The 27,875-nt window shown below is 37.0% G+C and overlaps 1 protein-coding gene across 10 annotated transcripts in view; it reads left to right on the plus strand.

Moving 5' to 3' along the window:
• Nucleotides 1-27,875, plus strand: part of FBXW11 (F-box and WD repeat domain containing 11) — a 125,059-nt gene that overhangs the window by 74,396 nt on the left and 22,788 nt on the right. For 6 of the 10 annotated variants that reach the window (XM_077895540.1, XM_077895544.1, XM_077895541.1 and 3 more), the window contains 4 exons: nucleotides 7,844-7,906; nucleotides 11,183-11,408; nucleotides 20,303-20,489; nucleotides 21,368-21,458. In XM_077895540.1, coding sequence (XP_077751666.1) covers nucleotides 7,844-7,906; nucleotides 11,183-11,408; nucleotides 20,303-20,489; nucleotides 21,368-21,458 — 567 coding nt within the window. The remainder of the gene's footprint in view (nucleotides 1-7,843; nucleotides 7,907-11,182; nucleotides 11,409-20,302; nucleotides 20,490-21,367; nucleotides 21,459-27,875) is intronic. The other 4 variants (XM_077895542.1, XM_077895548.1, XM_077895549.1 and 1 more) reach the window with 1 other exon arrangement.

Below are 27,875 nucleotides of genomic sequence, written 5' to 3' on the forward strand. Positions count from 1 at the left end.
AAAGTATATATGATATGAATCTGTTTATTTAAAATTCAAATGTGAATCTATGAATCTATGGTAATATTAAGAAAATAGTGGTTATCTTTCAGCATTAATGACTGGGAAATAATATGAAGCAAGTATTTGGAGCCTGGTAGTGTTATGTTGGTTTGAGTACTAGTTAAAACTTGAGAATTAAGCCCTTTATTGTATTATATACTTTAGTAGAAATGTTTTTTTAAAAGAACTAAAAATTTCTCCTATCATATATATATATATATATATTATATATATATATATATATATATATATATATATATATATATATCTTAAAGGTTTAATTTATTTACTCATGAGAGACCAGAGAGACACAGAGAAAGAGAGAGAGAGAGGCAGAGACAGAGGCAGAGGGAGAAGTAGGCCCCATGCAGGGAGCCCTACGTGGGACTCAATCCCTGGGCTCCAGGATCACGCCCTGGGCCGAAGGTGGTGCTAAACTGCTGAACCACCCGGGCTGCCCTCTCCTGTCATATTTTTAAATGACACTCTGTTGTTGGGCATTTACATTGTTTTCTATTTTTCCATGTCCTAAATTGTTGCAGCTACTATTTTATATAGGTCTATAATTTGTTAGGATAAATTGCATAAGTTAAATTATGCCCAGTGCTATCTAGTACTTTTTGAAGTTATATATTGATAAATAGGTTCTAAAAAGTAACAGTTTATAATCTTACCAGAGAACCCAATTCCTATACAGTATGTAGAGATAAAAGTTGCTAATTTTGGTAGGTGAAAAATTGCATCTCCTTTTTATTGTTGTATGTGTTCTTTTTTTGGGCATTTAAATTTCTCATTTAGAAATATCTGTACTTTTTGCTTATTTGCCTATTAAGAAATTAGTTTTGGTTTCCCTGTTTATTAGAAATCTTTATATGGTGTTATTTATCATACATTGTAATATTCCCCCAGTGTATTTGTTTTTTAATATTTATTGATTGTGAACATTCATGAGTTTGAATTTTTTTATCTAATCAAATCTACATTTATTTCTATGTTTGGTATCATGTGTAGACAGCCTTTCCCCTGTTCAGTGAATTTTTAAAAACTCCTGTATGCTTGCTTTTAGTAGTTTTATAATTATAGTTTTTCACACTTGTTTCTTTATATCCATAATATAATTGGAATGTAATATGAGGTAGCATTTCAGCTTTTATTTTCAATACTCTTTTTAAAATTATCCCTTTCTCACCAATTCGAAGCTGTAACTGTCGTATACAAATTTGTAAGTATAAGTGAATCTTTTTCTGCACTTTCTATTTTGTTTCTTTTATCTTGCTTTGCCAGCACTATCATAGCTTTAAAAAAATTTTAAGTATCTAATAGTATATACATTCCTCTCTTTTAAAAAATAGTTGGTGGGGAAGAAAAATTTTACCCTGTTATTAATTCTTCCAGATACTTCAGTATGATCTTGTCATGGGGTGTCAGTAACAACCAAATACCTAGTTAGACATTTGAATGGAACTGCAGGTTAGAGAAACTGAAACAAAACTTACTACATTATAGAAATCAGGTAGCAGTGATTTCAGACAAATCCTCAGTGAATTTACATTTTTAATTTTTAATTTTGTATTGTAGAAAGAAAATATTGTTACTGTAGTTTGGTATTTGTGTGGAGGGACAAGAGGGATTTTGATTAAGCTTTGTTTAATGGTAGCTGGAACTGTTTTAAAAAGTCTTGTATGTACAAATGGATTCATGGCTTCCCTCTGAATTGTAAGATCAGTATGAGAGAAGGGACTGCTTTTTAATACAAGTTTGTGTCTTCTTTTTTTCAAATGATTCTGCCTCTTCAGTGATCTCATTTCCCAGCAATGTTAATATTTAGGTTTAAGGGGGAAGAATATTAAGCTAGATTACTGGGGCCTGGGTGGAATTAACAATAGCAACACAAAAGTGTTTGATTTGTTTGTATCAATCATTGTGCCTTTTCTCTTTGGAATTTATGGCAGACAGTAACTGGCAAACTAGATTTTGATATTTCTGCTTGTCCTGATCTTAAATATACAATAATCTTTTCCTGATTTCTAACTGTATTTCATATTTTGTTTGTGGCCCAAGGATGCTGTATCAATTGTGTTATTTGTTTTATTTATTTATTTATTTATTTATTTATTTATTTATTTATTTATTAAAATAATTTATTTATTCATGAAAATAGAAGAGGGAGAGGGAGAGGGAGAAGCAGGCTCCATGCAGGGAGCCCGACGTGTGACTCGATCCCAGGTTTCCAGGATCATGCCCTGGGCTGAAGGTGGCACTAAACCGCTGAGCCACTGGGGCTGCCCTTGTTTTGTTTTTTTTTTTTAAATGTTCCATGGAAAGTCAAATGTGGTTTGTTTGTTTTTTTAATTTGATCTACTTGATCTGTCAAAGACAAAAAAGTGTTCTAAAAATAAGAAGTTGTGGGACGCCTGGGTAGCTCAGCAGTTGAGCATCTGTCTTTGGCTTAGGGCGTGATCCCAGGGTTCTGGGATTGAGTCCTGCATTGGGCTCCCTGTGAGGAGCCTGCTTCTCCCTCTGCCTATGTCTCTGCCTCTCATGAATAAATAAATAAAATCTTAAAAAATTTTTTTAAAAAGTTGTAACTTTTTCCCTTGTTACATTTTGTGGAATTTTATATTTAGTATATAAAGGTATACATTATCCTCTTCATAAATTATGCCATTTAGGGATTTAAAAGCTCTTTTGTCACTCAGTGATTTGACTTGAATATTGTTCTGTTCATTAAAGACTCTTGCTTTCCTTTAATTTGAATTTTCCTGTTCTGTTTTCGCTCATTCCTTTTATTTGCCCTTTGTGATTTTTGTTATGCTTACCCATGTGGGCAGGGGAATGCCCAGATTCAATTTCATTTTATTAAAAATTGTTGGTTGCAGCCCATTAAATTAATCTCATAGGCCACAACCAGCAGTTGGAAAACACCTGAGATGTGTTTTTCTGTATGGAAAGTACATTGATTTCTGAGTAGAATAGACCTAGATCTGAGTCCTGCATTTCTCATTTACTGTGTGACTCTTAATGACTTAATTATGTTCCTCGTTTTTTTCCTGTAAAATTGCTATATACGTTCATATTTTTTTCTGAAAATTAAAAGACAATATATGAAACAAGCCTAGGTTAGAGACCCAATAAAGTTAGCTAGGAACACTTTACATTATATATCTGTCATTCTTAATGTCTTAAATCCCCAAATTTTAAAACACTAAAGAAAATGGCAGAATGTTCCCATGTTTTCCAGATCCCTTGTAGGGTTTTTTTGTTTCCTCTCAGGAGGAAAGATTCTTTTTGTATGAAAATCTTATATTGTATAAGCATTTCTCATCATGAAACTCATAACGCAGAATTTGCAGCATTTTTAAAGTAGGACATTTATTCCTCTTATGTAACTCTTAAAGTAGAGAATTTTCCAAGTAAAATGTATTCTGGGTTAGCTGGTGGCACCTACTGGCTAAGATATATCACTGCTTAGAGCTTATTGTACCTACACACAGACTCACCTCATATAGTAAGTAGTCTGGGAAAGATGGTAGGGAATAGGATAGGAATATATTGTGTTTATACCAAAGTGGTCATTTCCTTTGTTTCCTAGAACCATTGGTTTGGTGAAATGGGAAGAGGAAGGATTTAGGCCGTACTATTGCCTTAGTCTGGTGTTTGCCAATATATGCTGAGTTGTCGTTAAAATTAGTATTATTGTAAAAGGGAGAGGCCCATGGCCAACAAACTTGGGAAAGCTAGATTAAACTGTCTTAACCTAGCTGTTAATTATGGGACATTTCTGAGCCTTTAATATCTTAATGAAGTATATTTTAACCTTGGAGGTGGGGAGGGAGAGAGCCTAGTGGCTTTTGTAGCATATGACATTTGTCAAACTTTATTAGACCCTGGGACCCTTTTTTTGTCTGAGCATCCTTTTTTGTCTGAGCATCGAGATATCCCCTAGAAATGACCACTTTGGTAAACACAATATATTCTTCTCCTATTTTGCCACTGCAGTCTTTTAAATACAGAGACATAGGCATGTATACACACTAACTTTTATATATGACTTCAAGGTATTTGTAGCCCTTATCTACACCAACCAGCCATGGATCTCTAGCAAAGAACTCCTGATTCAGATTTTCCCAAGTATGAATTTAAAGGCAAGTGGGTCTTACCTCAGAATTTAGAAATCTATATATTACATGAATTACTTGGCCATGGTGATCTCAGACACTATTTGAAGAAGTCCCATCTTGTCACAGGGGCCAAAGGAAAAACATGTGAAGAGAAAGAAAGTCTGAGCCTTAGATGGCAATTGATGAAGTACATCTTCCCAAGGAAGCCATACTCTTAGAGCAGTGGTTGTTGAGAAGAGGCGGCAGTGTTGCTGCTGGCACCCCCACCCCACCTCTTGCTTCCAGCATCTAGCATATAGAGTGGCCAGGGATGCTGTGAACCATCCTACAATGCACATGACAGTGCCCTCAAAACACAGAATTATCTGACCCAAAATGTCAAAGTCTTAAGGTTGATAAGCCTGAGTATAGTTGCTTCTTCCTAGATTGTGTCTTTCATTGGAAGTAGTATCAGAAGGAAGGTCTGCATTTTTATATACTTGTAATGCTGCTTGGTAGGTGTAAGAAGAAAGATGGTGATGAGAAGGGTAGGAAGTGAATAAGTCAAGTTGATATTTAAGAGAACTTTCCTTTCCCAGAAGTGATGGAGACTTAATGAGGGTTTCAGCTTTCAGATTGGCTTAACTCATGGTTTCATCTGAGAATGTGGATGTAGGAAAACACCTTCCTTTTCTTTTGGCCAACTCATTGTTTTTTCTTACCTCATCCTTGAACCTGTGGCCTTGTTTTCGTTTTAATTTTTAAAGAATAAAATTGTGGCTCTTATAAGAATTTTCTATTCTTGCTGTCTCTCCTTAACCTCACAGTCTCATGTTGCAGGCTGAGAAAAATGGGGAATAGGAGAGGAATATATTATACTTAGCAAAGTAGGCATATCCTTGGTCTCAGAAATACTTGTCCAGTGAAGTGGGAGGAGGCAGGAATTATGCCATGCTACTGTTCTAGTCCAGTGTTTGCTAATACATGCTGAACTATTATTAAGAAATATAAAAGGGGGATGTCTATGTCCAACAAACTTGGGAAAACTGGATTAAACTAATTTAGCATGATTTAATTATAGGACATTACAGAGCCTTTAGTATCTTAATGAGATATATTATGACTTTGTGAGAGTGTGTGTGAGACAAAGAAAGATGGGAGGGAGGGGGGAAAAAAGAGAGGGCGAGGTCAGCAGGAGAGAGAGTGCACAGGAGCATAGAACATTTGCCAAACTTAATTAGACCCTAGGACCCTCCTCACTCTGAGCTTCTCTTGTGTCACCTGAAATACTCCTTGGAAATGATCCTCTGATTAGTGTAGCTTGAGAGTGACATTTTCCCTTTGGCATCTCCTAAAGGCTTTATAAGAGAAGTTGAAAAGATATGTATGGTGGGGGAGCTATTCCAGCCACCCCAGAGCTTTATTAAATACAATTTTATTAAATTGTCTATCTTTATTCACTTTTATCAAGCCTTAAGAGAATAGTTGCCTTTTTTTTTTTTTTTAAATCAGAGGGGTTGTTTTCTTTCTCATCTGTATAAATAAACATCATTTCTCTGTTTTGGAATGAATAGAAGGAGGAATTATATTAAAATGTAAAGATGGTTGTTTTTTGTGTAGTCTGTGGGGTCTTCTCACTTAACTTTATTTCCTCCCTGAATGAGGAAAATATTTAGGTAGCTTAAGTCCGAATAGTTCTGGTGGGTTCAGACTCCTGTATAACAAAAGCTTTTAGTTTAAAACACTATATATATGCATTCCTTATACATTTCCTGGGGTGCCTGAAGATGAGGGCAGGGACTTCCCATCTTATATACTTAACTTCTCATGTTTTGTGGTCATGCTCTCCTTCTTGTCACTCTTAGAACCCAGGACATTGTGACCCTGACCCTGCAAATACGGCTTTGTAACTACCAGTTGGACCCAGATGATGACATACTGAGTCACTGTTCCCATTTTATTCACTCCCCTGCCAGCTTTATTAATCCCAAGTCCTTCAAGATAGCAATAAAAGGAAAATTACAGGGAGAGAGAAATACTACTTTTGTTTTCCTAGTCTCCATCCTCTTCTTCCTATTCAGGATCATTTATTGCTGTCTCCACTATAAAGCTATTCTGGCCTCTTGGACACATTGCCTTCCTTTCTAGCTTGTGGTTCGTTTTCACATACAGGGAGCCTGGCCCTCCTACCCTTCTTCCCCACTGCATACCTTGGCGCTGTGGGGCTTAAAATAATTTATTGAGGAACCAGTGGATTTTCTCTATATGCAGCCATCTGAAGCTATTCTGACCAAGTCTTAGGTTGGAAAACTATGAGAAGATAGCACTTGGAGGAAAGTAGCATCTTCAGAGCAGGGCGTGAACAGATTTTTTTGAATACTAGTTAAACGCTGTGCACTGTGCTGGGGAGTCTCAGTCCCCACAACACCTTTATGTGGTTTGTATTTGTCCATGGGTAAAACAGCTTGCTCAAGATCACACACACACACACACACACACACACACACACACACACACTGAGTGTGACCAGATCAGAATTCCAACTTCTCTCTGGTTTCAAAGCCTTTGACTTTTGTACTACATCATACTTGTATCCCTCATTAGAGCCAGCTATGTGGCCAACAGAGCACTAGTATTCAGTGGTGTTTCTTCTGTCATTATTCACAGTGGGTTTTTCAAACAAATTGTTTGAAAATACTGTATGGGTCCAAACATCATACGACTTGAAGAAAATTAAGGAAAAAAGGAAATTTTGAGATAGGCATATCCTCAAGGGCAATAAACAGAATCTTGTAAACATAACTTAAACAGATCTGTAGGAACCTTTTGAATAATACTATAGAATGTTAGAAGTTTTATACCCTAATCCTAGAATTTTAGTTTTGGGAAGGAATCTTAGAGGGACTCAAATTGCTATTCCTTTCAGAGCACAACTTTCCCACTTTCCCTTCTCATTAAGTTTCCATTTAGCCATTAGGTAGAAGCTTCAAAAGGGAAAATCCAATCATTTATAATCTCCAGTTAATGGGCATCTATTGAGCGACTAGGTCACCAGAAAGAATAATTACACAGTGCCTCTTTGTGCAGTAAACACAAAAATCAAAAGTTGATGTATTCCCAAGGCAAGCCAGATTGTTACTGGCTACCAACATCCTCCTCTTTGGGGCGGGGGGAAAGTTGGGGCACCCACTGTGCTTCTAAGGGAGATTGTAAAGCCATTCCAGAAAAACAAGGTTATCAAGGGAGGAAAGAGAAAAGCAGAGGGGGCTTCCAGAGCTTTGTCAGTCCTAATTGCTGATGATGGTTGGGATGGATTACTGAATAGCAGACATTCTAGTAAATGTTTTGAGCAATCATCAAGAACTTAGTGGGTTTCTGGGGCTTCTTGCTATAAGTGAGAGAATAAGTGATGACTGAGGTAGAGGCTCAGCCCCAGTCCTATAATTTAGCCTGTTTTCTAAGCATGTCCAACCTTCATAAATAAAGACTTTATGCTTTTGTCCAGCCACTAACTATATTGATTTATGAAAGATGATCACAACTCTCTTGACCCAAAATGGCGTGTGTTGGTCACAAGCCAAATAACTCTTGGGTTTGTGTCGGTACATTGTAGTTTGGGATTTCAAAATTATATTTTGGTGTAGTTATTTAGGATTTGCAAAACTCGGCATAATTCAAATAACCTGTTTTTCCCCCCTTAGAACACTTCAGTTATGGAGGATCAAAATGAAGATGAGTCCCCAAAGAAAAATACTCTTTGGCAGGTAGGAATGATAGCAGTTGACTTACTATAGATAAGATGCTCCCTCAGCTTCTGTCCTCAGTAAAAAAACAAGAGACAAGCATTTTTGTTTTCTTTTGTGCATATTTGCTAGTTTCAGAATTCACCCTAATTTATCTTCTGTTTCTTAGGGAAGTGTCATTACAAATAGTAAAGAATTTTGGTGTTACCACAAAGACTCTGAAGTGTCTGTAGCCTAAAATATTCAGTTTATTGCCACAGTCTAAGGTAAAGGTTGTGTCCTTTTTGTCACCAGAAAAGCACCATGCCATACCAGTGTGTGTGCATTGGTGACTTTGTCTTTCTACCCTCACCTTTCTCCCACATTTCTTGTTAGTTTGCCCTTTCCTTTTAAACTCTCATTTCTTTTCTCCTGGCTCTGTTTTAGTCTGCCAGTTTTCTTCCCAGTCTTCCAGGGTTTTTTGGCTGGTGGGGAAGTGTGGGCAATGGTATGTAAAGTTTCATGATTTGATCTTTCCATCAGCCATTATGGTACAAATAACTTTTCCCTTCATAAAGACACTATTAAGGGCAAAACAAACTTAAATTTGAAGAGAATAATGTTAAAATATTCTCTGGGTTCATTTTATTTTGAAACAAAAGGAGTATATTAGTTAGCAAGAATGAGGTATGCCCAACAGATTTAAGATGAAATGAAACAAAGCAAAACAATGCCAGGAAGATGCTTTTGTTCCCAGCAGGTGGTTAGAAGCAGAAATGGAAAATGTGCTGTGGAATTGTACATTTGCCACCATTTCGGGGAACAATGTGCAGACCAGCTTCTGTTCCTCTTTCACATTTGGTATTTTCCAATAGGATTGTCTTAGTTTAGTATTGATTTTTCAATTCACATTGGCTCTTAATACTTTGGCTTTCGGTTTTTCTTTCATTAGTTCTGTCTTTCAGTCAACTAGTTGATGGTATGCCAATGCTGTAGGGAAGCTAGGTGGTTAGGAAGCCTTCTGTAGGTGAAATAATAACCCTTTTGCTTATCAAATGAGATAGTGGATGTGGAAGTATTTTGTAAATTGTAAAGCAGTACAGTGCAGGTTGTTACCATCATATTTATTAACCTGTTATGAAAGCAATTATTTTGGTGATTTATAATTAACAAAATATAGAAAGAAAAGAGGAAGGAAAACGTACAGCGATTTTTCTCAAGATTAGGCACTTTTAACATTTTGGTACATACCCTTTACTCTGTCTTGTGTGTTCCCCTTCACACAAATAACTGTAATGCTATGTATTATGCTATGTAATGCATAAAATTCTGCATCTTGTCTTTTGTTCCTTAATATTATTTCATAAACATATTCTCTTGTTATTAAAATCTTAACTTTATAAATCTAATTTTAATGGCTATATTACTCTATGTAGATGTATTACTATTTGCTTTAACCAGTTGCCTATAGTTAGGCAGTTATTTCTAATTATTCTGTTATAACATTATGATTAACACCCTTATGCGTAAAAGTACCAGCTGATATTCACCACAGTGAAGGATTTTCATTTCTTCTGACTGTTTTGAATGTTGATTTTTAAGGTCTGCTAGATAGATGTCTTACTACAAGCTGCATTAAAAATATCTTTTCAGTGCTGCCCTCTTGTGGTACCCAGTGTCAGAGAGCTTTCCTACACCCAAATTACAAGGGGGAAAAAGGTGGTACTTGGTATCCTTGAGTTCTTCCTCACCCAATTACAAGGAAAAAAACATTCCTAGAGGAGGAGGTGGTAGGATAAATGGGGTGGGAGCTGAATGCCTTCTGACTATATACCTCTAAATGTAGACATTTCTTGTTTCAGACAGGTATGATGTATAAGATTTTAGTAAGGAAAGCCAGGCTTCTATGGATATTTATAAAGGAGGTCTTCTTTCTGAGATGGATTCAGTCCACTCTAAATTAGGGGACATAGTGATAACAAAGCTCTTGGTTCTTTCTGTGTAAGCTCCTGATGGAATTAAGCCATGTTTATAATACAACTTTACAGTTTTCAAAATTTTCTATGCTAGTCTTTTTGGTTATTACACATGAAGGGGCTATCAAAGGAGTGATGGTCAGATAGCTTGGGAAATATTTGATGAAAGCATTGAGGTAAAATTTTTTTTTTTTTTTTGTAATTTTGTTTTTAAACTGAGCCTTATAGCATCAGTGGCAGTGGTGGCTTCAGTCTAGGGATTCCAATTTTTTTTTTTTTGTTTTGTTTTTTTGATGCTGTTGTCAGGTGTAGTGTATGTAGTTTTCATTTGTAAAAAAAAAAAAAAAAAATACACTGGCTTTATGTAAGGACCATGTAGATTTGATGAGAAATGCACATTTCTTATACAAGTCTGTGGGATATCATAGGCCAACTCTTTAGGATAAGGGTCATTTCGGGAATATGTGGTTTACCTTGGGTTACTTTGAAAGTAGGTGATCAAAAAAAGGGAATAAAAGTCTAAACTGTTTTGCCAGCAGTCTGGTAGCCCTGGAAACAATTTGGAAATGGATTCAATTTTTAAGATTGAATTGCCTTCAGGTTTCTTCGTTAGCTAGACCAGTGGTTTTCTTTTCTTTTTCTTTTTTTCTTTTTTTTTAGACCAGTGGTTTTCAAAGTGTGGTCTCTAAAGTGCGTTCTCTGGACCAGCGGCATTAATACCACCTGGGAACTTGTTAGCAATGCAAATTCTCAGGCTGTATTCCACACCGGATCTTAGCCAAAAGGCCTAGAAGCGATTCTCAGGCTGTATTCCAGACCAGTAAATAAAATGAGGACATCTGTGGTGGAGTCAGGCAATCTGTGGGTTAAGAACCCCTCTTGTTATTGTGAAGCACAAGGTGTGAGAACCATTGACATAGATGAATATAGCATTGGCTTTGGTCTTTGAGGAAGTAAAACTATTATTAGTCAATCATTGCTACTTGGCCAAGTTGAACAAGTTTTTTTTTGACAGTCATCTCTAACATTAGATATTAGTTATCTAATAACCACATGGTTTTGGAATAAGCTTTGGGAAAAAATGACTTGAGACACATTTAGCTTTATAAATATAAGCTGTAAATTTGACATTTACTTTAGAGACTAATTTGAGGACATATGCCCTGAAGACACTTTAAATTACTTCATGAATGAATTAATGAAGGAATGAGTTTGGCTTTAAGATATAACTGTCACTTTAAGGTTAAATGCACAGAGTAAAAAAATGTTTCCAATGAAATACTAATTAGATTTCTTTTCCTTATTAAACTAATTGTGTGTTTTTTTTATTTTTCTAAAATAGATAAGTAATGGAACATCATCTGTGATCGTCTCCAGAAAGAGGCCATCAGAAGGAAACTATCAAAAAGAAAAAGACTTGTGTATTAAATATTTTGACCAGTGGTCTGAATCAGATCAAGTGGAATTTGTGGAACACCTTATTTCACGAATGTGTCATTATCAGCATGGACATATTAACTCTTACCTGAAGCCCATGTTGCAGCGGGACTTTATTACCGCTTTACCAGGTAACTGTACTTGTCTTTTAAAAAGCTGAGCAGTGGAAGAATATCCAGTCCAAGGGCTTAGGTGGAGCTGAGTAGATATTTGTTAAATGAATAAATGAGTACAGTGTGACTACAGTTGAGTTTCTTTGGGACCCATACTATATTTAGTATATGGCACTTGAAAAGCAGTTATAATTTAGCATCTATTTAGGGGATGTAGGCAGTTTCTGTGATTAATGGTGTTGATTATTGGTTATACCATTGTTTCATTTAGTTTATTATTATTATTTTTTAAATTTTTATTTATTTATGATAGTCACACACAGAGAGAGAGAGGCAGAGACATAGGCAGAGGGAGAAGCAGGCTCCATGCACCGGGAGCCCAATGTGAGATTCGATCCTGGGTCTCCAGGATCGCACCCTGGGCCAAAGACAGGCGCTAAACCGCTGCGCCACCCAGGGTTCCCATGTTTCATTTAGTTTAATGAGTTAATGCTCTGTTGTTAGTTTTGATGTAGTCTGTATATAATCTGTATTTTGCCTTTATAAGTAATTTAAAAAAATATGAGACAATTTTTCCTGCAGTGTTTGTGTTTAAGAAGTGTCCCCAAATTTTTAGGATGTTTATTTGTACGTAGAGTGACACTTAGGCTCAGGAATTGCAAAAGATGTATTGGAAAAACTGATGACATGTCTTTATCACGTTTTTTGAAACATATTTCAGCATCTTCTCCCTCCCTATTTCTCTCTTTCTCTCTCTCTCTCCCCCCTTCCTCCTGTATCCCCCACACCCACATACTCCTTTGGTTAAGGTTACTTTGATTTAAAAAAAAAAAAAAGAAGACTTTTTAAGAATAGTTTTAGGTTTATAGCAATATTGAATGAAAAACACAGAGAATTCCCATATTTTCCATATCTTCACCCCACTCCACTATCACTATCTCATCCAGTCTCCCCACTATTAACATCTCATTCAGAATGACTCATTTGTTATATAACACATAGGCCTACATTGACCTGTTATCACCCAAAGTCCATACTTTACATTAGGGCCCACTCTTGGTGGTGTACATTCTATGGGTTTTGGCAAATATATAATGACATGTATCTACCATTATAGTATCATAGAATGGTTTCACTGCTATAAAAATCCTTTGTGCTCTATTTTATCCCCCTTTGATTTTTCATCACTAATTCTTTTTTCTTTCTTTATCCCTCTCCTCTTCTTTCTTTTCTTCTTCTAACTTTAAATATAAATTTGACTAGGTAAGATAGATTTCACTTCTGAAGGGAATGCTAGCCAGAATATTTTCTTCTAATATGATCAATGTAGTCTAGAGGTTTCAACTGCCGTGCCAGAGTAGACCTAGAAATGACCAGAGATAAACAGTGCCATTGTCACCATCCCTAACCTGTCAGAGCTTCTGGATAACTTCAAAGGGTGGGTGTTCTCTTAGCATGTCTGTGATTTACAGTGCATCAGGGCTCCATATACCAAGTATTTCCATGGCAAATAGGACCTGGGCTCATGTCTAGGCAATCTGACAGGCTAGGTTTGAATTTCTAATCTTTTTTTCAAAATGTTTAAGTTTACTTTCTATAATGAAGAGCGTTTGAGTATATTTGAGAGTTGGCTTAGAGAATTTTGACACTCTCATTGTTTTTATCCTGAAATGTAGCATTGTTTGCCCCATTTCCTTCATTAGTATTTCTAGAAAGAAAATAAGAACCCTCTCTTTCTAGAATTTCATTGCTAAGAGGGATCTTAGCCATCACTTAATCCTTGGTCCTCTTTCTCATTGTATAGAGTAGGAAACCAAGTAGAAATTGCGTGAAATGACAAAGATTATACCTCTTGGTTATTATGTTGATTGTATGGGTGATGGTTCAAAAGTTAGTGCAAAGGCTGAAATCATTATAGTTTGGTTCCTCTGGAAAATTCCTTAAATAGGCCCTAAGTATAGAAACATGTTTACAACCCAGTTCAGTAATAATTACTTATGATGAGAGAGGGGAAACAGATATGGTTTTAATTGTATGAGAGAGAAGGTGGGTGAGGGGATCAGGGAGAGGGAATTATAAGTGGGTTTACGTAAGGTGAGTGAACCTGTGGTGCAGCCTCTCTGGTATGTGCAGTGCCAGAACTCTGAATTCCTGTCACCTGAGCCTTTCTGTGGACTTAGGTCTCATCTGACATCAAGAAAAGATAGGGCAGTTTTTAAAATTGGTGATTCTACTTGTCCCTCATAAGTGCTTTTAACTAAATGAAGCTATGCCTCCATTTTTCTCAGGCAAATCTGTTGTTTTTTTGTTTGCTTTCTACTGTTTTGGTTTTATTTTATTTTTGTGTGTAATTTGCTTCTCAAACATTTTAGAGTGCCAGGAAACTCACCTTATATTTACAGAATGTCCACAAGGTGGCACTGTTGAAGTTCTCTTGATTTGCAGAGGCAACCCCTTCGGGGAGTGTATGGTCTTGGAGAAGAGACAGAACAGATGAACATGTGTTATGTATATAAATATGGTTAGTATAATTGCATACAATTCAGTTTTCATTACATCGAATTTTAAGGTATTGTCCATATCTCTGTTAAAGTGGAATTTTGTGGTATTGAGTATTACATGAAATGAATGGACCATTGGCTGGGACATGGAAATATTTTTGTTAAAATGCTATTTGTTTTAACAGGATTTGATCTGAACATATATACATATGTCAGGATATATCATACATATGAATCTAATAGCTGGGGACAAGCTGGCCAAGTTGATTGTGTTCGTGTCTAGTAGACTTGGATTAAACCTGGCGTTAGTTCTTTAACACAGACCCTGCCTTAAGAGTATTAAGGGAGAAACAGGTCCATGTGTATGTTCATATTTAAACTTAATAATGTGTGGACCAGCTTATTGATTGCTTTTCTAGTTTGGAGTTTAATTTTTACTGTAGATGATCTTGGGTTTGAAGTTTTACTCTGTTGAGATTGTCAATTTAAGACTTCTTTTGATTGCAGAAACCATTAATTCTTTAAAAATTGTCTATAGTTCTCGCTTTTAAATGCTTACTGTGAATATCATACCTGTCAGTATAGGGAAAATGGAAAATGTTTGTGGTCTCTGGCTCCTTTTGGTTCAGTGGAAAAAGTGATAATTATGATATGCTTTTCTAAAAATCATGGTAAATGTTTAGTCTGCAATGTCAATTTCTGCAGGCTAAGTTTGTGGTTTGTGAGAACTGTTGTTAAAGGGAAAATTTATACCATTTGAAGTAGAGGCAGATTGTACTTCAAAGAAGATGATAAGCATTGGCGATCCTTTTGGTAAGGTATCTGAGCAATTAAGAATTTTGAAACACTTAGCTTCCTGGCCATAGTTTATTCATTTGTCTTATCCCCAAGTAAGGATGATAAACTATTATGGACCGTAAATGTGACAGACTAGATCAAAGGTCTTGGGAGATATGGAAGAACCAGAGCATAGCTAAGGCTTTTTAGGTTGGATGCAAGGCCAAAGACCACCAGCATGACAGAGTGGAAAGAGCTTGGATGTTGGATTTAGATAGCCCCTAAATTTGAATCCCAGCCATTGCACTTAATAGTTCTATGAGCCCACCTTTTGGAGCCTGTTTCCTTTTCTGTGTGGGAATAATAATACTTCATGGGATATTGTGAAGATTAAAAAACTATATATGTAATATGCCTGACATCTGGTGGGTATTCTGAGGATGGTAGCTTAAAAAAAAGAAAAAGAAAAAAGAAAAGAAAAAGAAAAAGGCTGGAGAGGCAGGAAGCACCTGCTTCTCCAGAGGTAGTAAGATTTGTTGCCAGGAAGTTTTAATTATTCACCTCCTAATTTCTGAATTGATTCATCCTGACATCATATCGGTAGGTGTGTGCCCCACTTTGTTGGTCCAACATTCTGTTGTAACTGAGTGTCACCATTTCACTTCAATTCTGTCTGAATCCTTAGGTCAGTATATTCCAAGTTAAAGACATCCATTGACATAGTGTTGCTGTAAGCAATTGCATTGTTTTTTCTTTCAAAAGGTTTCTGACTTTAGATTTTACAACTAGATCTGTGACTAGGAAGGGACAGCAGGGGTGGGTAGGGAAGGACGTTTCTTTGCAGCTGCTCTTTGAAATGTGTTTCTAAAATAATAAAGGTTACTGTAATTGTATGATCTAAGCAGCTGTGTTAAAACTGGCTGTACTTAAGAGCATTGAACTGACATTATACAGTTGAGTTTCATTTTGATACAGTGTTATTTACATATTGAGCTTTGAAATTTGTGCCTTTTAATTGTTTTAATTTATTATTGAAAATTTTCCAGACCTTCATCTGGTGCCTATAATTAGCAACAGAAGCACTTCTTCAGCATTGTGTGTGCTGTATTCTGGCTTCATTTTCTGAAACCATAATGTGTCCTCTTGTCGCCTTGGGAAGGGGGGTGGTGGTGGGAGATGACGGAGTCTCAGCAAGATAGAGTCAGTGAGAGCCAGGCATTGGTACTTAAGAAATACTCAGTTTTTATCATCTCAAAGCACTTTTTAGCCCCAACAAATGGACCCTACTCAGGAACCTCCTTGTCCTGAATTGGCTTGAAAAAAAGTTACATGGTCTGCATGACCCTTGGGGATAGCTATTCTAAGGTGTTCAGAGGTTGTAGGATTCCTATTCCCTAAACATTTAAAGGGATGTGAGACTTAAACCAAGAGTGGGCTTAGCACTTTGCTAGAGGAGGTACACAATACTTTCTCTGCCGAAAATGACAAGGAAGAGCAACATTACTCATCTTCTTTGACCAGTGATGTCAACTCGGGGATTTGAGGACAAGGAAAGGAGAACAGAAACTGACACTTAGCAAGTACCAATTCTGTATCTGGTTCCTTAATAGTCTCCTCCTGTTAACTTTCCTAGCAAGGCTAAGTAGTTCATAAAATGGCATATTGAGAGTAGCTGTCTCAGAGGGTTATTCTGCAGATTATATCAGATTACCCACTTCAGCTATTTAGTATCATTTCTATTTTATGGAAGACTGAAATCCAAAAAGGAAAACTGCTGTGCTTCAACACTGGTTATGTGACTCTACAGCCAGTGCATTTACCAAGAGACTAGAACATGCCACCTCCTAGAATGATGGTATGAATTTAAAGTATAATCCGAGGGAAGGAAATCTCGTAGATATCATAGAGATTTTACTGAATTGGAATTTGGCATTTGAAAGAGGAGGAAATATGTGTTAGAGATTTCCTTATGCAGAAACCCAGTGTTAGTCTAGTGGTGAGCTATTGAAGGGGAAAAAATCAAAGAAGACTAAAAGGGTATCATAGTAATAAAGCAGGAGTTCCCAACCTTTCAGAATTATCTGGTGGCACTTCTTAAAAATACAGATTCTCTGGTCCTCACCATCTAAAGATTATGACTCAGTAGACCAGCAAAATGTCCAGGGAATCTGTTTTTGTTGCTTGTTGTTTTTGTTTATTTGTTTTAAAAATCACTTGCCCTACATGACTCAACTACAACCACACAGGCTTCGGAGAACCAGCTCCTGGACCACCCAAGCAGGTGGATGCTGCTTTTCTAGTTCATAGGCGATGGGGATGTTGCAGTTATTGAGGAAGTTGCATTGAGAAAGCAGCTCTCTCATGCATTATTGTCTCCTGTTCATTTTAGCTCTCAGAGATCAGGGGACTAAAGAGGGGGAATTGGTTAGGGGTGTGTTTATAACTAATTCAGAGGATTTGGTTGATGATATGGAAGTAACCTAGTGATTGTGTTCTCATAGGACATGTAGAAACTAGAAGATAGTCAGATAAGTACCCAGAATTAGAAAAATTCAGGAAAAAGCTAAACCTGTTAGCCCTAGAGACACTAGAAAAAATATGATGGAGGTCTGAGAGATTCGGAAATGTAAAATTCTTGTTAAGAATTTGTTAGTCCTTGTAGTGGAGTGGTATAAGTAGGACTATATGTGATTATCTGTGGATTTCCCTGATTTTAAATGAAGATGGAAGAAAGTGGCACATGATCGTGGAGATAGACAAAAAGGAAACCAAAGCGCGTATAAACGAGCAGACCTAAACACATTGTGTGCCAGGATAGGGACAGAACCTGTAGTTGTGATTTTCAGAATTGGGGAACACTGAGAAGAAGCAGAGCTACTGGGTACAGGTGTACCTTTTATAGCTTCTACAGCTGTGGTTGGTAGCCCTACATGATAGTACTCTGAGATGACTGATGAGCACATTTCCTGGTTTTCAGAACTGGAGAGGTGGAGGGGTGGGTGTGTTTGGGGGGATCTTGATTGGTAAATTTGATGTAAATTTAGTGTAACCTCCAGCATACCTTTTAAAATGGAGTATCAAAGTTAAATAATTTTCAGCTAAACAGACTTTGTAGGATTGTGTAAGTGTAGAAAGATATATACAGAGTATTAGGAGCCCTTTTCTCTCAGGTTTTAGGGGTAGAATTTTTTTGCTTATATGGATTTTACAATTTTTCTGTAATGAACTTGGGTTATATATGTTTTAAAAAGGGACACAAAGCAGCTACTTGCTAACTTGTAAATAAAAAGTATGATACCAACTTTATGTAGTAAGCACCAGCAAGAGAATACAAAGAGTAACCATACCAAATTCACCTGACTTTGGAGGTAGGGAGATTAGTGGGCTAGAGGGATGATGTAAAAGATAAAGGTGTTAATGGTCTTTATATGGGGCAGATATTCAAACTGAATAGAGAGACGTAGGCTGGACAGTAGTACATCCAGATGGGTTACAGAACCAGTGGCTCATTATTGATATGTGTATTTCGTGAATGGATCCATAGAAGCCTGGATAGAAAGATCTAGAATCGTGGGTGCTGTCCTTGGTTCTGACCCATTTAACATGTTTGCCAAGAACTTGGGATAAAGATTTACTACATTTGTCCATCACACAGACTTTTGGTGTGGAATACCCACTCTTCTAGAGGACAGAATCAAAATTCTAGAGGCTGACATGGAAGGGTCAGATCAAGCTTCAAAGGTGAATTATAGTAAAAATAACTAAACTCCTGCATGAAGCTGCCCTTCACCTCTCCATTAGCTATACAAATATAGAATTAGGGAGAATTTTTAAAAATAGATATGTTGGGGAACAAGCCTAGGAATTTATTCTAACTTACTGCCATCTAAGGCATCTACTCTATGTAATAGGACTAGTAGATAAAGGCAGTGTAATCTTTGACTGTATTAACTGCAGTATAATGACAGTATATTTGACTGTATTAATGTAGTATAATGACACGCACAAGAAAAGATGATGGTTTCAGTGTTATCTTCATGTGATCATGATGATGATGATCAGATCATGTGATCTGATGATCAGTACTCATCAAAGCTTGAGTTCTAGACCAGAGTAGAATAGTTAGTATATGAAAGGCTTGTAAACCACAGTAGTATAAAGTGTCATTCTCAGAGTTGAAGACAACATTAGTTTGTAAAGCATTTAATGCATCATCTCATTTTGATATTTTCAAAATAGAGATTATTATCCCCATCTTACACAGATGAGAGAACTGAGCTCTGAAAGTTTAAAGACTTAACCTGTATCCTGCCAAGTTAGTGCTACTATATGGCTTCTGTTTATCTTGAAAAAGATAAATTTGATTGTTATTGGTAGTGTGAGAAAGGACAGTAGTTACTGGTCATTACTATTTTGATTTGATTGTTATTGGTAGTGTGAGAAAGGACAGTAGTTACTGGTCATTACTATTTTATACCAGTAGAAGACCAAGGGGGCAGTTATGTTTCAGTATTTGTTTCATGTCAAAGAACTGCTACATGGTGAACCTAGACTTGAAATGGAAATTTTTCTGCCTGTATGTTTAGTGTTCCCACCACTGCAATAGCCCTAGGGATGATCTTAATTTTTTGTAACTACAGAGGACTTGCCTAGAACCACAGATTGGGAGTTTGCAGGTGGCAATTATGTTGACCATGTTTTTCTCCTTACTAGAAGGCAGTGTCAGGCAGACTATGAATCTTTGTTGTCTTTGGGTGGATCCTTGTATTGTGTGGGATAAACCTTTTAAGGTTGGAGAATTTGTAGGCAAGTTGTTTTTGCTTTTGAGGATTTTACCTCCTTAAGAAGGAGATTAAGTGATTGACAAAAATACATCTAAGGAGACCTGACTTTAACTCTTGGCTTGTCATTTAACTTTTCATAAGCTTTTAAGCTGTGTCAGTGTTTCACCTCTTTTGTCTCCTTGGCTCCAAGGGATTCACATAGGTCATGTATTAAGAGGATGATTTGTTACAAGAGATAGTTAGAGAGGAAAGAACACCAACTTAGGAGCAAGAGCTCAGAGTTGCAATCTAGGCTTTGGTACTCTATAGTTGTGAAACCTTGAGGATTTTACCTCTTTTGCCTCATCTGAAAAATTTGAGGAATCATCCTGTAGTGGTTTTGTAAGAGTTATGTAAAAGAAAATGGAAACAAGTCTTTTTTCATAATATCTGACAAATAGAGAACTGTCCAAGTTCGGCTTTTACACACAGGAACCGTTGCCATAAATATACATTCATTATCTATCTATCCATCTATCTAATCTAATCTAATTTATCTAATTCTTTTAAAAGTAAAGTCTACATCCAGCCTGGGGCTTGGACTCAATGACCCTGAGATCAAAAGTTGCATGCCCTATGGACTGAGGAAGCCAGTTGTCCTGCCATCAATTGTTTTATGTTAAAAACTCAGAACTACAAAGAAGTGTATGTTTTTATGTACTCATGCACCTGTATATCTGTAGAACTTTTGATATTACTCAAGTATGTTCCCTGGTTTGGGATTTCTTTATTCCTCCTACCTTTACAGAAATGGTGACTGGTACATTTCCATCTCCCTTTCCATTCCTTCATTGCCTTTTTTATTTTGTAGAGCAAGGCTTAGATCACATAGCAGAAAACATTCTTTCTTACCTGGATGCCAGGTCTCTGTGTGCAGCAGAGCTGGTATGTAAAGAATGGCAGCGAGTGATCTCTGAAGGAATGCTTTGGAAGAAACTGATTGAACGAATGGTGCGCACTGACCCTCTATGGAAGGGGCTTTCAGAAAGAAGAGGGTGGTAAGTTTTTGGGTTGCTTGTTTCCTTACAAAGAGTTTCTTGGACATAGGGTCACTTGGACTGCTCAAAATAATTATACTTGCCAAATGTGTTGGCCCACTTTAAACAATTGGGAAGGAGGATTGGTCAGCAGTGGTGGTGGGAGTTAAAGCTATTAGAATAATTCCTTTTGCAATGCATATTTCCCTTACAAGTATTAACCATTAGGAAGAATAATTTAGTTTGAATGATTTAGTTGATTTGGCTTTTCAAACCTATGTATTTATGATTTTCCTTTCATGTTATTTTTAGATGATTATATATTACCAAAAGATAGATAAGAAAAAAAGAAAATATGAGAAAGTCAAATAATGCCGTTTTGCTATTTGTCATTTCTTCTGATTGAAGATACGGGAGGCATAGCAGGCAGGAGTTTTCAGACACCCATGAACTTACATACAGCTTTATAGCTTTGTACATCTATGTAACCCAGCCCACTTAGCACGAGAGAGAGTGTTATAGTTGGAAGTACAGATTGTGGTGTGAGGGTTAGGACTGTATTTTCTTTATGGGAAGAGGTTTGATGTGTACCAGGTAAGGTTTATCGCAAAGTTACGTTAGCATTTTTTTTAAATCAAGTTACAGAATGAAAGGCTATATTAATATGTGTTGGGTGTCCAGGAAATAAAAGGCCAGGATTATGATAGAGAGCTGGAAATTAAAGTAGACTTGTGTCTAACATGTAAATTTAACAGTCAAAAATTCTGCTTTTGAACTGTTAAAAGTTCAGTACAAGTCACAAGACTTGAAAGATACAGTATCTTTGTAAGCACCATGTTTAAATACAATTCACCCTTTTATGTGCAAAAATGTAACATCTGTTTGTTTTTATTTGCCAGGGATCAGTACCTGTTTAAGAACAGACCTACAGATGGCCCTCCCAATTCATTTTATAGGTCATTATACCCAAAGATTATCCAGGATATAGAGGTAACTTTATGGTTTATCTGTTTTTATGGGCTCTTTGTGTCTTGTTCTCAACTTTTTATGTTGCCTTAGGGTGTTTTTTGATCTAAAAACATGGAGCTAGTAATTTTTTTTTTTAAAGTTGAACTCTTAAAGCAAATGTGTCATAATCAGTGTATAATCTGCAGCCATTCTTCAGAGTGGATAATGCCTTTTGTAAAAAAAGATCTAATTTTTCTAAAACATGAAATACATCTGCAGGTTGCCAGTTAATTAAAACCTTAATTCAAAGTCAGCTTTTTATTCTAATTTGATAAATTTTTTAAAATCCAAGGCACAGTTTTTTAGGTCAGCAATTTTCCATTTTTGAGCCATCTCTAGGGAACTGGAGAAGGCACAGTTTCAGTTTCCTCTGTAAATTTCCCATAAGTTTTTTTTTTCCCCCCCAAAGGGCTCCAATATGATTCTAAGCAATAGTTAAGTGGGTTTTATAGCACAAATTATGCTCCTGGACCATTTTGGATATGAGTGTAACTTCACCAGACCAGTAAAATTCTGTAAACTTGATGAGAAACATTGGAGATGTTTGATATTATTCATGTGTTCTAATTAGTTCAGTTTTATTATTTAGCCCTTTTCCTTGAACCAGGAAAGACATGCACAGGCATTTCTCATTAACTCTTTCACATGTGTTCTTGGCAGTTCTTGGTTACTTCACTATTTCCTCCTTGGCGAAAAGTCTAGCCTTTGCTAGGCAGTGCTGTATCACCCATAAAGTTATACTCAGTTTCCCAAATGTGAAGTAATCCTCTCCCCCAGGTGATAGACATAAAAGTTATTGTGCCAAAATTCATTAATGGAGAAACATGTGCCTTTTGGGGAGCCCCCCTCCCCCTTTAAGGCAGATGTGAACTGATGGAATCATTAGGTTAATGGTAAATCTCAATGTGACTAGAATATCATATTTAAAACACAAATCCTTGTCTTGAGTATACAGCTCCCTAAAATGAGCTGTAAAGTAATCTTTTAGGGAAGGCAAAATAATTTAATTTCTGACCGACAAATCATAAAATATAGGAATTGATCCATTGGCAGTTCAAGACTTAGAATAAATGGTTTCTACAATGGAGGAGCTGAGACACAGCATTAACATGAATTTTAAGTTGGTCTGTGTGTATGTTTCAGGGGAGGGGGGGCTGTCCCTTATTGTATGTACTAAGATATTACTTGTGCATACATGGTAGAAACTATATTACTTTTTGCTTTTTTCCCCAAGGATATTTTTTTTTTTACAAAGTATCTCCAAATTTCCTTGAATAATTTTAGCAAGTCCTTTGTTATGAGAAGGACATTGTTTAAAGGCCATGTTAATAAACCGGAACCCTGGAAGAACTTTGATTGGGTTGAAGATTTTGGTGACGTAGATTATTTTATTTAATCCTCATGAATACTATTTTAATCGATAGTATGAACTCAGTATTCTGTGGCATGATAGTATGTGACACCACCTACCGTAACCATTTCCTCAGGCTGGAATAATATTTTAAAGTTAGTGGAGGAGGCAGATGTGAGGGAAATGGAGCTAGGGGGGAAAACCCTACTTGATAAAAAACCTCGACATCATGGTGGTCTACCCAGTGGTTCTTAAACTGTGGTTTGGGAAAACCCACTGGTTGGCCCCGAGAGTCTCCTCCAGATTTTTGTGGGCCAGATCTCTTAGTGTAAGGGATGATCTTTTATACTTTGGTATATTCACTAATACTAGTAATAATAAAAAGTGATGTATCACACATATAAGAGTATTTACTTGTGCTAGATACTTTGTAAAGCATTTTATAATACACTTTTTTATTTAACACTCTGAACAATACCTTGAAAGGTAGCCCATGGTCTTATTTAAAGTTAAGGAAACTGAGACTCAACAAGATTAAATAGCTTGCCTCAGATCACACAGCTAGTGAGTAACAGAGTCCGTGGTCAACCTATTCTTCTGTACTTAATACAGCTTTTGTACTATAGATCACTGGTACCTCCTCAAAATCAAGTTCTTTACCTCTGTTTTGGGAGTAGGTTTTACTCTGTCCAGGGTCGATGCACTTGTAGAGAGTTGTGTCAGTGATCTCTGGATCAAACAAATGGAGACTCAAGCGCTTGGCTCTTGACCATATGGCTGGTATGAAACTCTCAGAGCAGAATATAATAATTAAAGTACCCTCTTCTGAGTCTTTGCAGTATACCATGAACTATGTTGTATGACTTACATAAATTATTGCATTTAATTCTTGCAAGGTACATGTTATCCCCATCTTAGAAAGGGGAAACTGAGACTAAGAGAAGAGATGGGAATTTAACCAAGGTTTATCTAGCTTTAGGCTTAGTGGTTGTGTTTGTCATTTTCAAAGTGGAAAATTGAAGAAGTGAAGGAGAAAGAGGTTTGTTGTTGCATGCCTGTGGACTTTGCAAGGTGACTTCTCCTCTTTTCCCAATGGTGTTGAATATCCAGCATCCTTGAAAAAAGGGTATGAGTTAAGATCAGTTGGCCTGTTTCAGTTCCAGTTATGGAAAAGGGAGTGTTTTAAAGGGTTTTAAGCATGTTGCCAAAAGCTAAATTTTACCCTGAATGCCAAGTGGATATTTGTGCCCCCTGCACAGTTGCCCTTACACAGGTGCAGTCTCTGCATGGTTCCCATGTGCTTTGCAAAGTTGCGAATTCACAACATCTTTTTCTCTTTCCTTTTCTTGCTCTGCTTTGATGGCTCTATCTCATGTATTAGCGCCTGCCATCTGTCCATTCCCAGATTGACTCTGATGGGCAGATGACCTTGCTCTTCCACTTTGACTTGTCAGAAATTGACCAATTTTAAGAAAAAAGTAGGGAATCTACTTTTTTTGAGGTTAGTGTGGCCAATCCCTATTATTCAGGAAAGGAAGATGTGAGAACTAATGTCTGGGGAGAATAAATAAGAATTCTTAGCTTTCTACAAAGGTTCATCTCTCATGGGTGTTCTTGCCACACAGAGAGAAGAGAGGGTTTAGAGTACCTCTGAGTTGTAAAGGAATTCCTGGAAAACCTGAGGCACATTCCTAAAAGCAGCAGCCATATTTCCTCTATTATCTAGAGTCTAAGTTCTTCTTCTTATTGGTGAGCTTACTATTAGGTACTTTGCCACAGTGATTTAATTTAACCCTCAAAATATCAAAACTGAGATTCTTAGTCCAATGCTTCTGCTCTTTTCATTCTACCATTCCCCTGTCTCAGCAGAGAGATGGAAGTTGTTATAATCAACTCCAGTCGATTAGAATTCTATGTCTTGAACTTGGGAGTTTTCTCTGTTGCCATCTCAGAGTAGTGTCAAACTCTTTCATGGAATATGTCTTTTCCTTCTTTGTGTTCACTGGATTAAATCGTTTGAAGCACTTTCCTTGGAACCACTGGTAAGATGATGGTGTATTGTATCACACCTTTGAATAAACCACATTTTATTCAGGGAAAGTGGGGAGCTTTTTTGTGGTTTGCAAACTTGATATTAATATTGTCCTGACCAGAAAATGCTGAAACTTGCCCACCCACCCAGTTGTGTTTAGGCTTCTAAAAATAATGTTATTCCTCCATACTCAGACATCTGTTTTCACTCTATTGCCAATTTAAATGCCGCTGTATACTCTGTATATCATGGCTACTTTCCCAGTATTTTGAAAATTTGCTCAGGGTAAGGGGATTTTACAAGTTCTCAAAAACACGAAATATTCCTCTACGGTAGCCATACCACATGATGTGTAAGTGAAATGGCAGGTATCTGCATAATTAAAGAGGTGCACCTGTGAATGCCCTGTATCCCTACTGCTGGAGTTCATAGTTGAATTGCATTGGAAAGTTGAGTCTCTTCCTAGGAATGGTTAGGGAGGGTTCAGGGCTAGCAGCATTAAGTATCAGTCTAGATTGAGACAGCCATTCTTGACATTTTGGTGAGATGATTTTTTTTTGGTCACAACCTACTCCTTTGGGTCTGTGTTCTCCACAAACAAGGAAGAATATCACTCATTTGAGGCACTGTGACGAGCACTTTACCTACATAATTTAATTTGATCCCCACAACAGTTTTGAGGAAGTAGATACTATATTTTCCCCATTTTTACAGAGGAGGAAACTGCAGCTCAGACAGTCGCAGCTCATTTGCCAAAGCTGCTAACTGGCCTTGGTATTTTCTATATACCACAGTGGGCTGCCTTCCATCTTTAATGGTCTAGGTTTTTATTCTTTAGTTATTTATTTAATTAAAAAATTTTTTTTATAAGGACCTGGCTTATAAGCAGTCTAGTAAGAGTTGAGGTTGTCAAATATGGTGGTAGGTAGTATTTTGGGCAAGCATAGTCAGCAGGAAGTGCTGCTTGCTTATGTGGGTGGCCTGGGGAATTGAGAAGAGTAAAGTCCTAGGAATTACATGAGACTGGTGTGCAGCAAAATTATCAGCTCACTGAACTGGTTTACTGTCCCTTCCCTGGCATTTTGAAACAAACTACACTTGTTTGGGGATTCAGGAACCTAATAGTTTTTTTAACATAGCCCTAAGTAGGAGCTTCCTAAAATGATCCAGATAATCCAGGATTATCTGGCATTCCTTTTCTTTTAAAATCCAGAAATGTGTTTTAGAAAATTAATCTCTTTCCTGAATGTTGAGAAGCTAAGCCATTTCCCATTTCTTAACTTCAATTCAACTTCAAACAAGAGCCTGTTATCTAGCAGAGCTTTTGAGAGGTCCTGGCCTCTGCTTCTTGTTTGAGGGCCTGAGATGGAGGGTATGGCTCAGCCTTTCACAGGTGGTGTTCTCTGTTCAAACATTTCTGGGGATGAGTGCACCCCAGGCTGACTACTGCCTCACCCCAGCTCCTCTTTAGTCCTCTCTGCTGTATCTTTAGGTTTTTAGGTCCAGTAAAAGACTGTAATCAAGGCACCCAGTTCTAGAAAACATTTTCTAGTAGAGATAGAACAAGTAGGAAATTATTTTCAGTATGGGGATTCCTCTACCTCCTCTTTTTACATTAAATTACTTTTTTTCAGTTTCCCATTTGACAGTGAATGTACTTTTCCTTTGCATTGAGACATACAAGTAACAGCTACTTAACTGATTCACTAATATTTTTAAAGCCATTGTTTGTTTTATAACTAAAGTACCTATATGAATTCTTTAACACCAGATATATATGTAAGATATGTTACATAGTCAGCTTTTTAATACTTTGGGTTTATATGGAGTCATGCCTTTTGTATTAACTCCGGGCCCTGGTAGGTTGTGGCCTGAACATCGGTAACCACTGCCAGGAGTCACTGGCCATTAATAAGACTCGTTACCAGTACATCTGTCTCCTAAGTCAGCGTTTTCTTGGTATACTTAGCGTGCTGAGGTGGCTCAGGCACTATCTAAAAATATGTTAGTTCTCTAAATGATTTTAAGGATTGAGTTGAGTTTAAGTAAGTCTTTTTTTTTGGACCCCTTTTCAAAAAGTTGCTTTATACAGACAGATCTGTTATCTATGTTGGTAGTGGTAGCAGAGGTGAGGTAAATTATTATCTTTTTTTGGTTTTGGAATGTGCTTTTTATTTCTGACATTTTACAAACTTACTAGAGATGATGATGCTGCCTAAGAAGCTCTGACTTGGTGGCAGATGGGCAGATGAGTGTTCCCTCTCTCCTGGCGTCTCCATGGCACCGCCGCCTTCATCCCATGGGTGTTGGGAATATGTGATGCTGCCTTTTCTCAAGGCTGTACATAGGAGCTCTGAGGGCAGGGATTAGATTTCCAGGCTCCTGTACTAAGTACAAAGGCCACAAATGATGAAACATTTCCCTTTTTGGGTATATGTATATCACTGTCTCTAGCCTTTCATTTCTTTTTCTGTAAAATGAGGACAATAATTTCAGCTTCAGAATTGTGATGATTAAATTAGCTATAAAATATTTAAAACACATAGCATAGTGTTATAAAAGCATAGTACCTGGCACATAACATTCAGTAGATTTTAACATTTTAGAGTGTGCAGAAGCATGCTGCCTTCAGCATAAGAGGAAATACAGTTTGTTAGATTTCAACAGAGCCAGTAATTAAGTGCTTTATCATGAATGAAGATGAGATTTGTCACCTTTCTTTAGCAAAGCAACTAATTAAACTTTTAGCTACTCAGATAACCTTTCAAACTATATCGCAGACTCACATGTAACCAATTATTTTAGTCCTGGTTGCCCCCTAATTTCCAGGATTTGGAGTTTACACTTTGGTTGTTCTTAGTAGAAACATTGTGCCCTTTGATCCTGAAAATGCCCCATACCTACTCTCAAAGGTTAGGTCTTGTAGTGCTCTGGGCATGACCCATTTTCTCATTAAACTTTGCGCACTGGTGTGAAGCTGTAGTACTGTTTATCTCATGTAAGTGTCCTACAGCAC

This window comes from Canis aureus, chromosome 4 (genome assembly GCF_053574225.1).
Source record: "Canis aureus isolate CA01 chromosome 4, VMU_Caureus_v.1.0, whole genome shotgun sequence".
Classification (NCBI taxonomy): domain Eukaryota; kingdom Metazoa; phylum Chordata; class Mammalia; order Carnivora; family Canidae; genus Canis; species Canis aureus.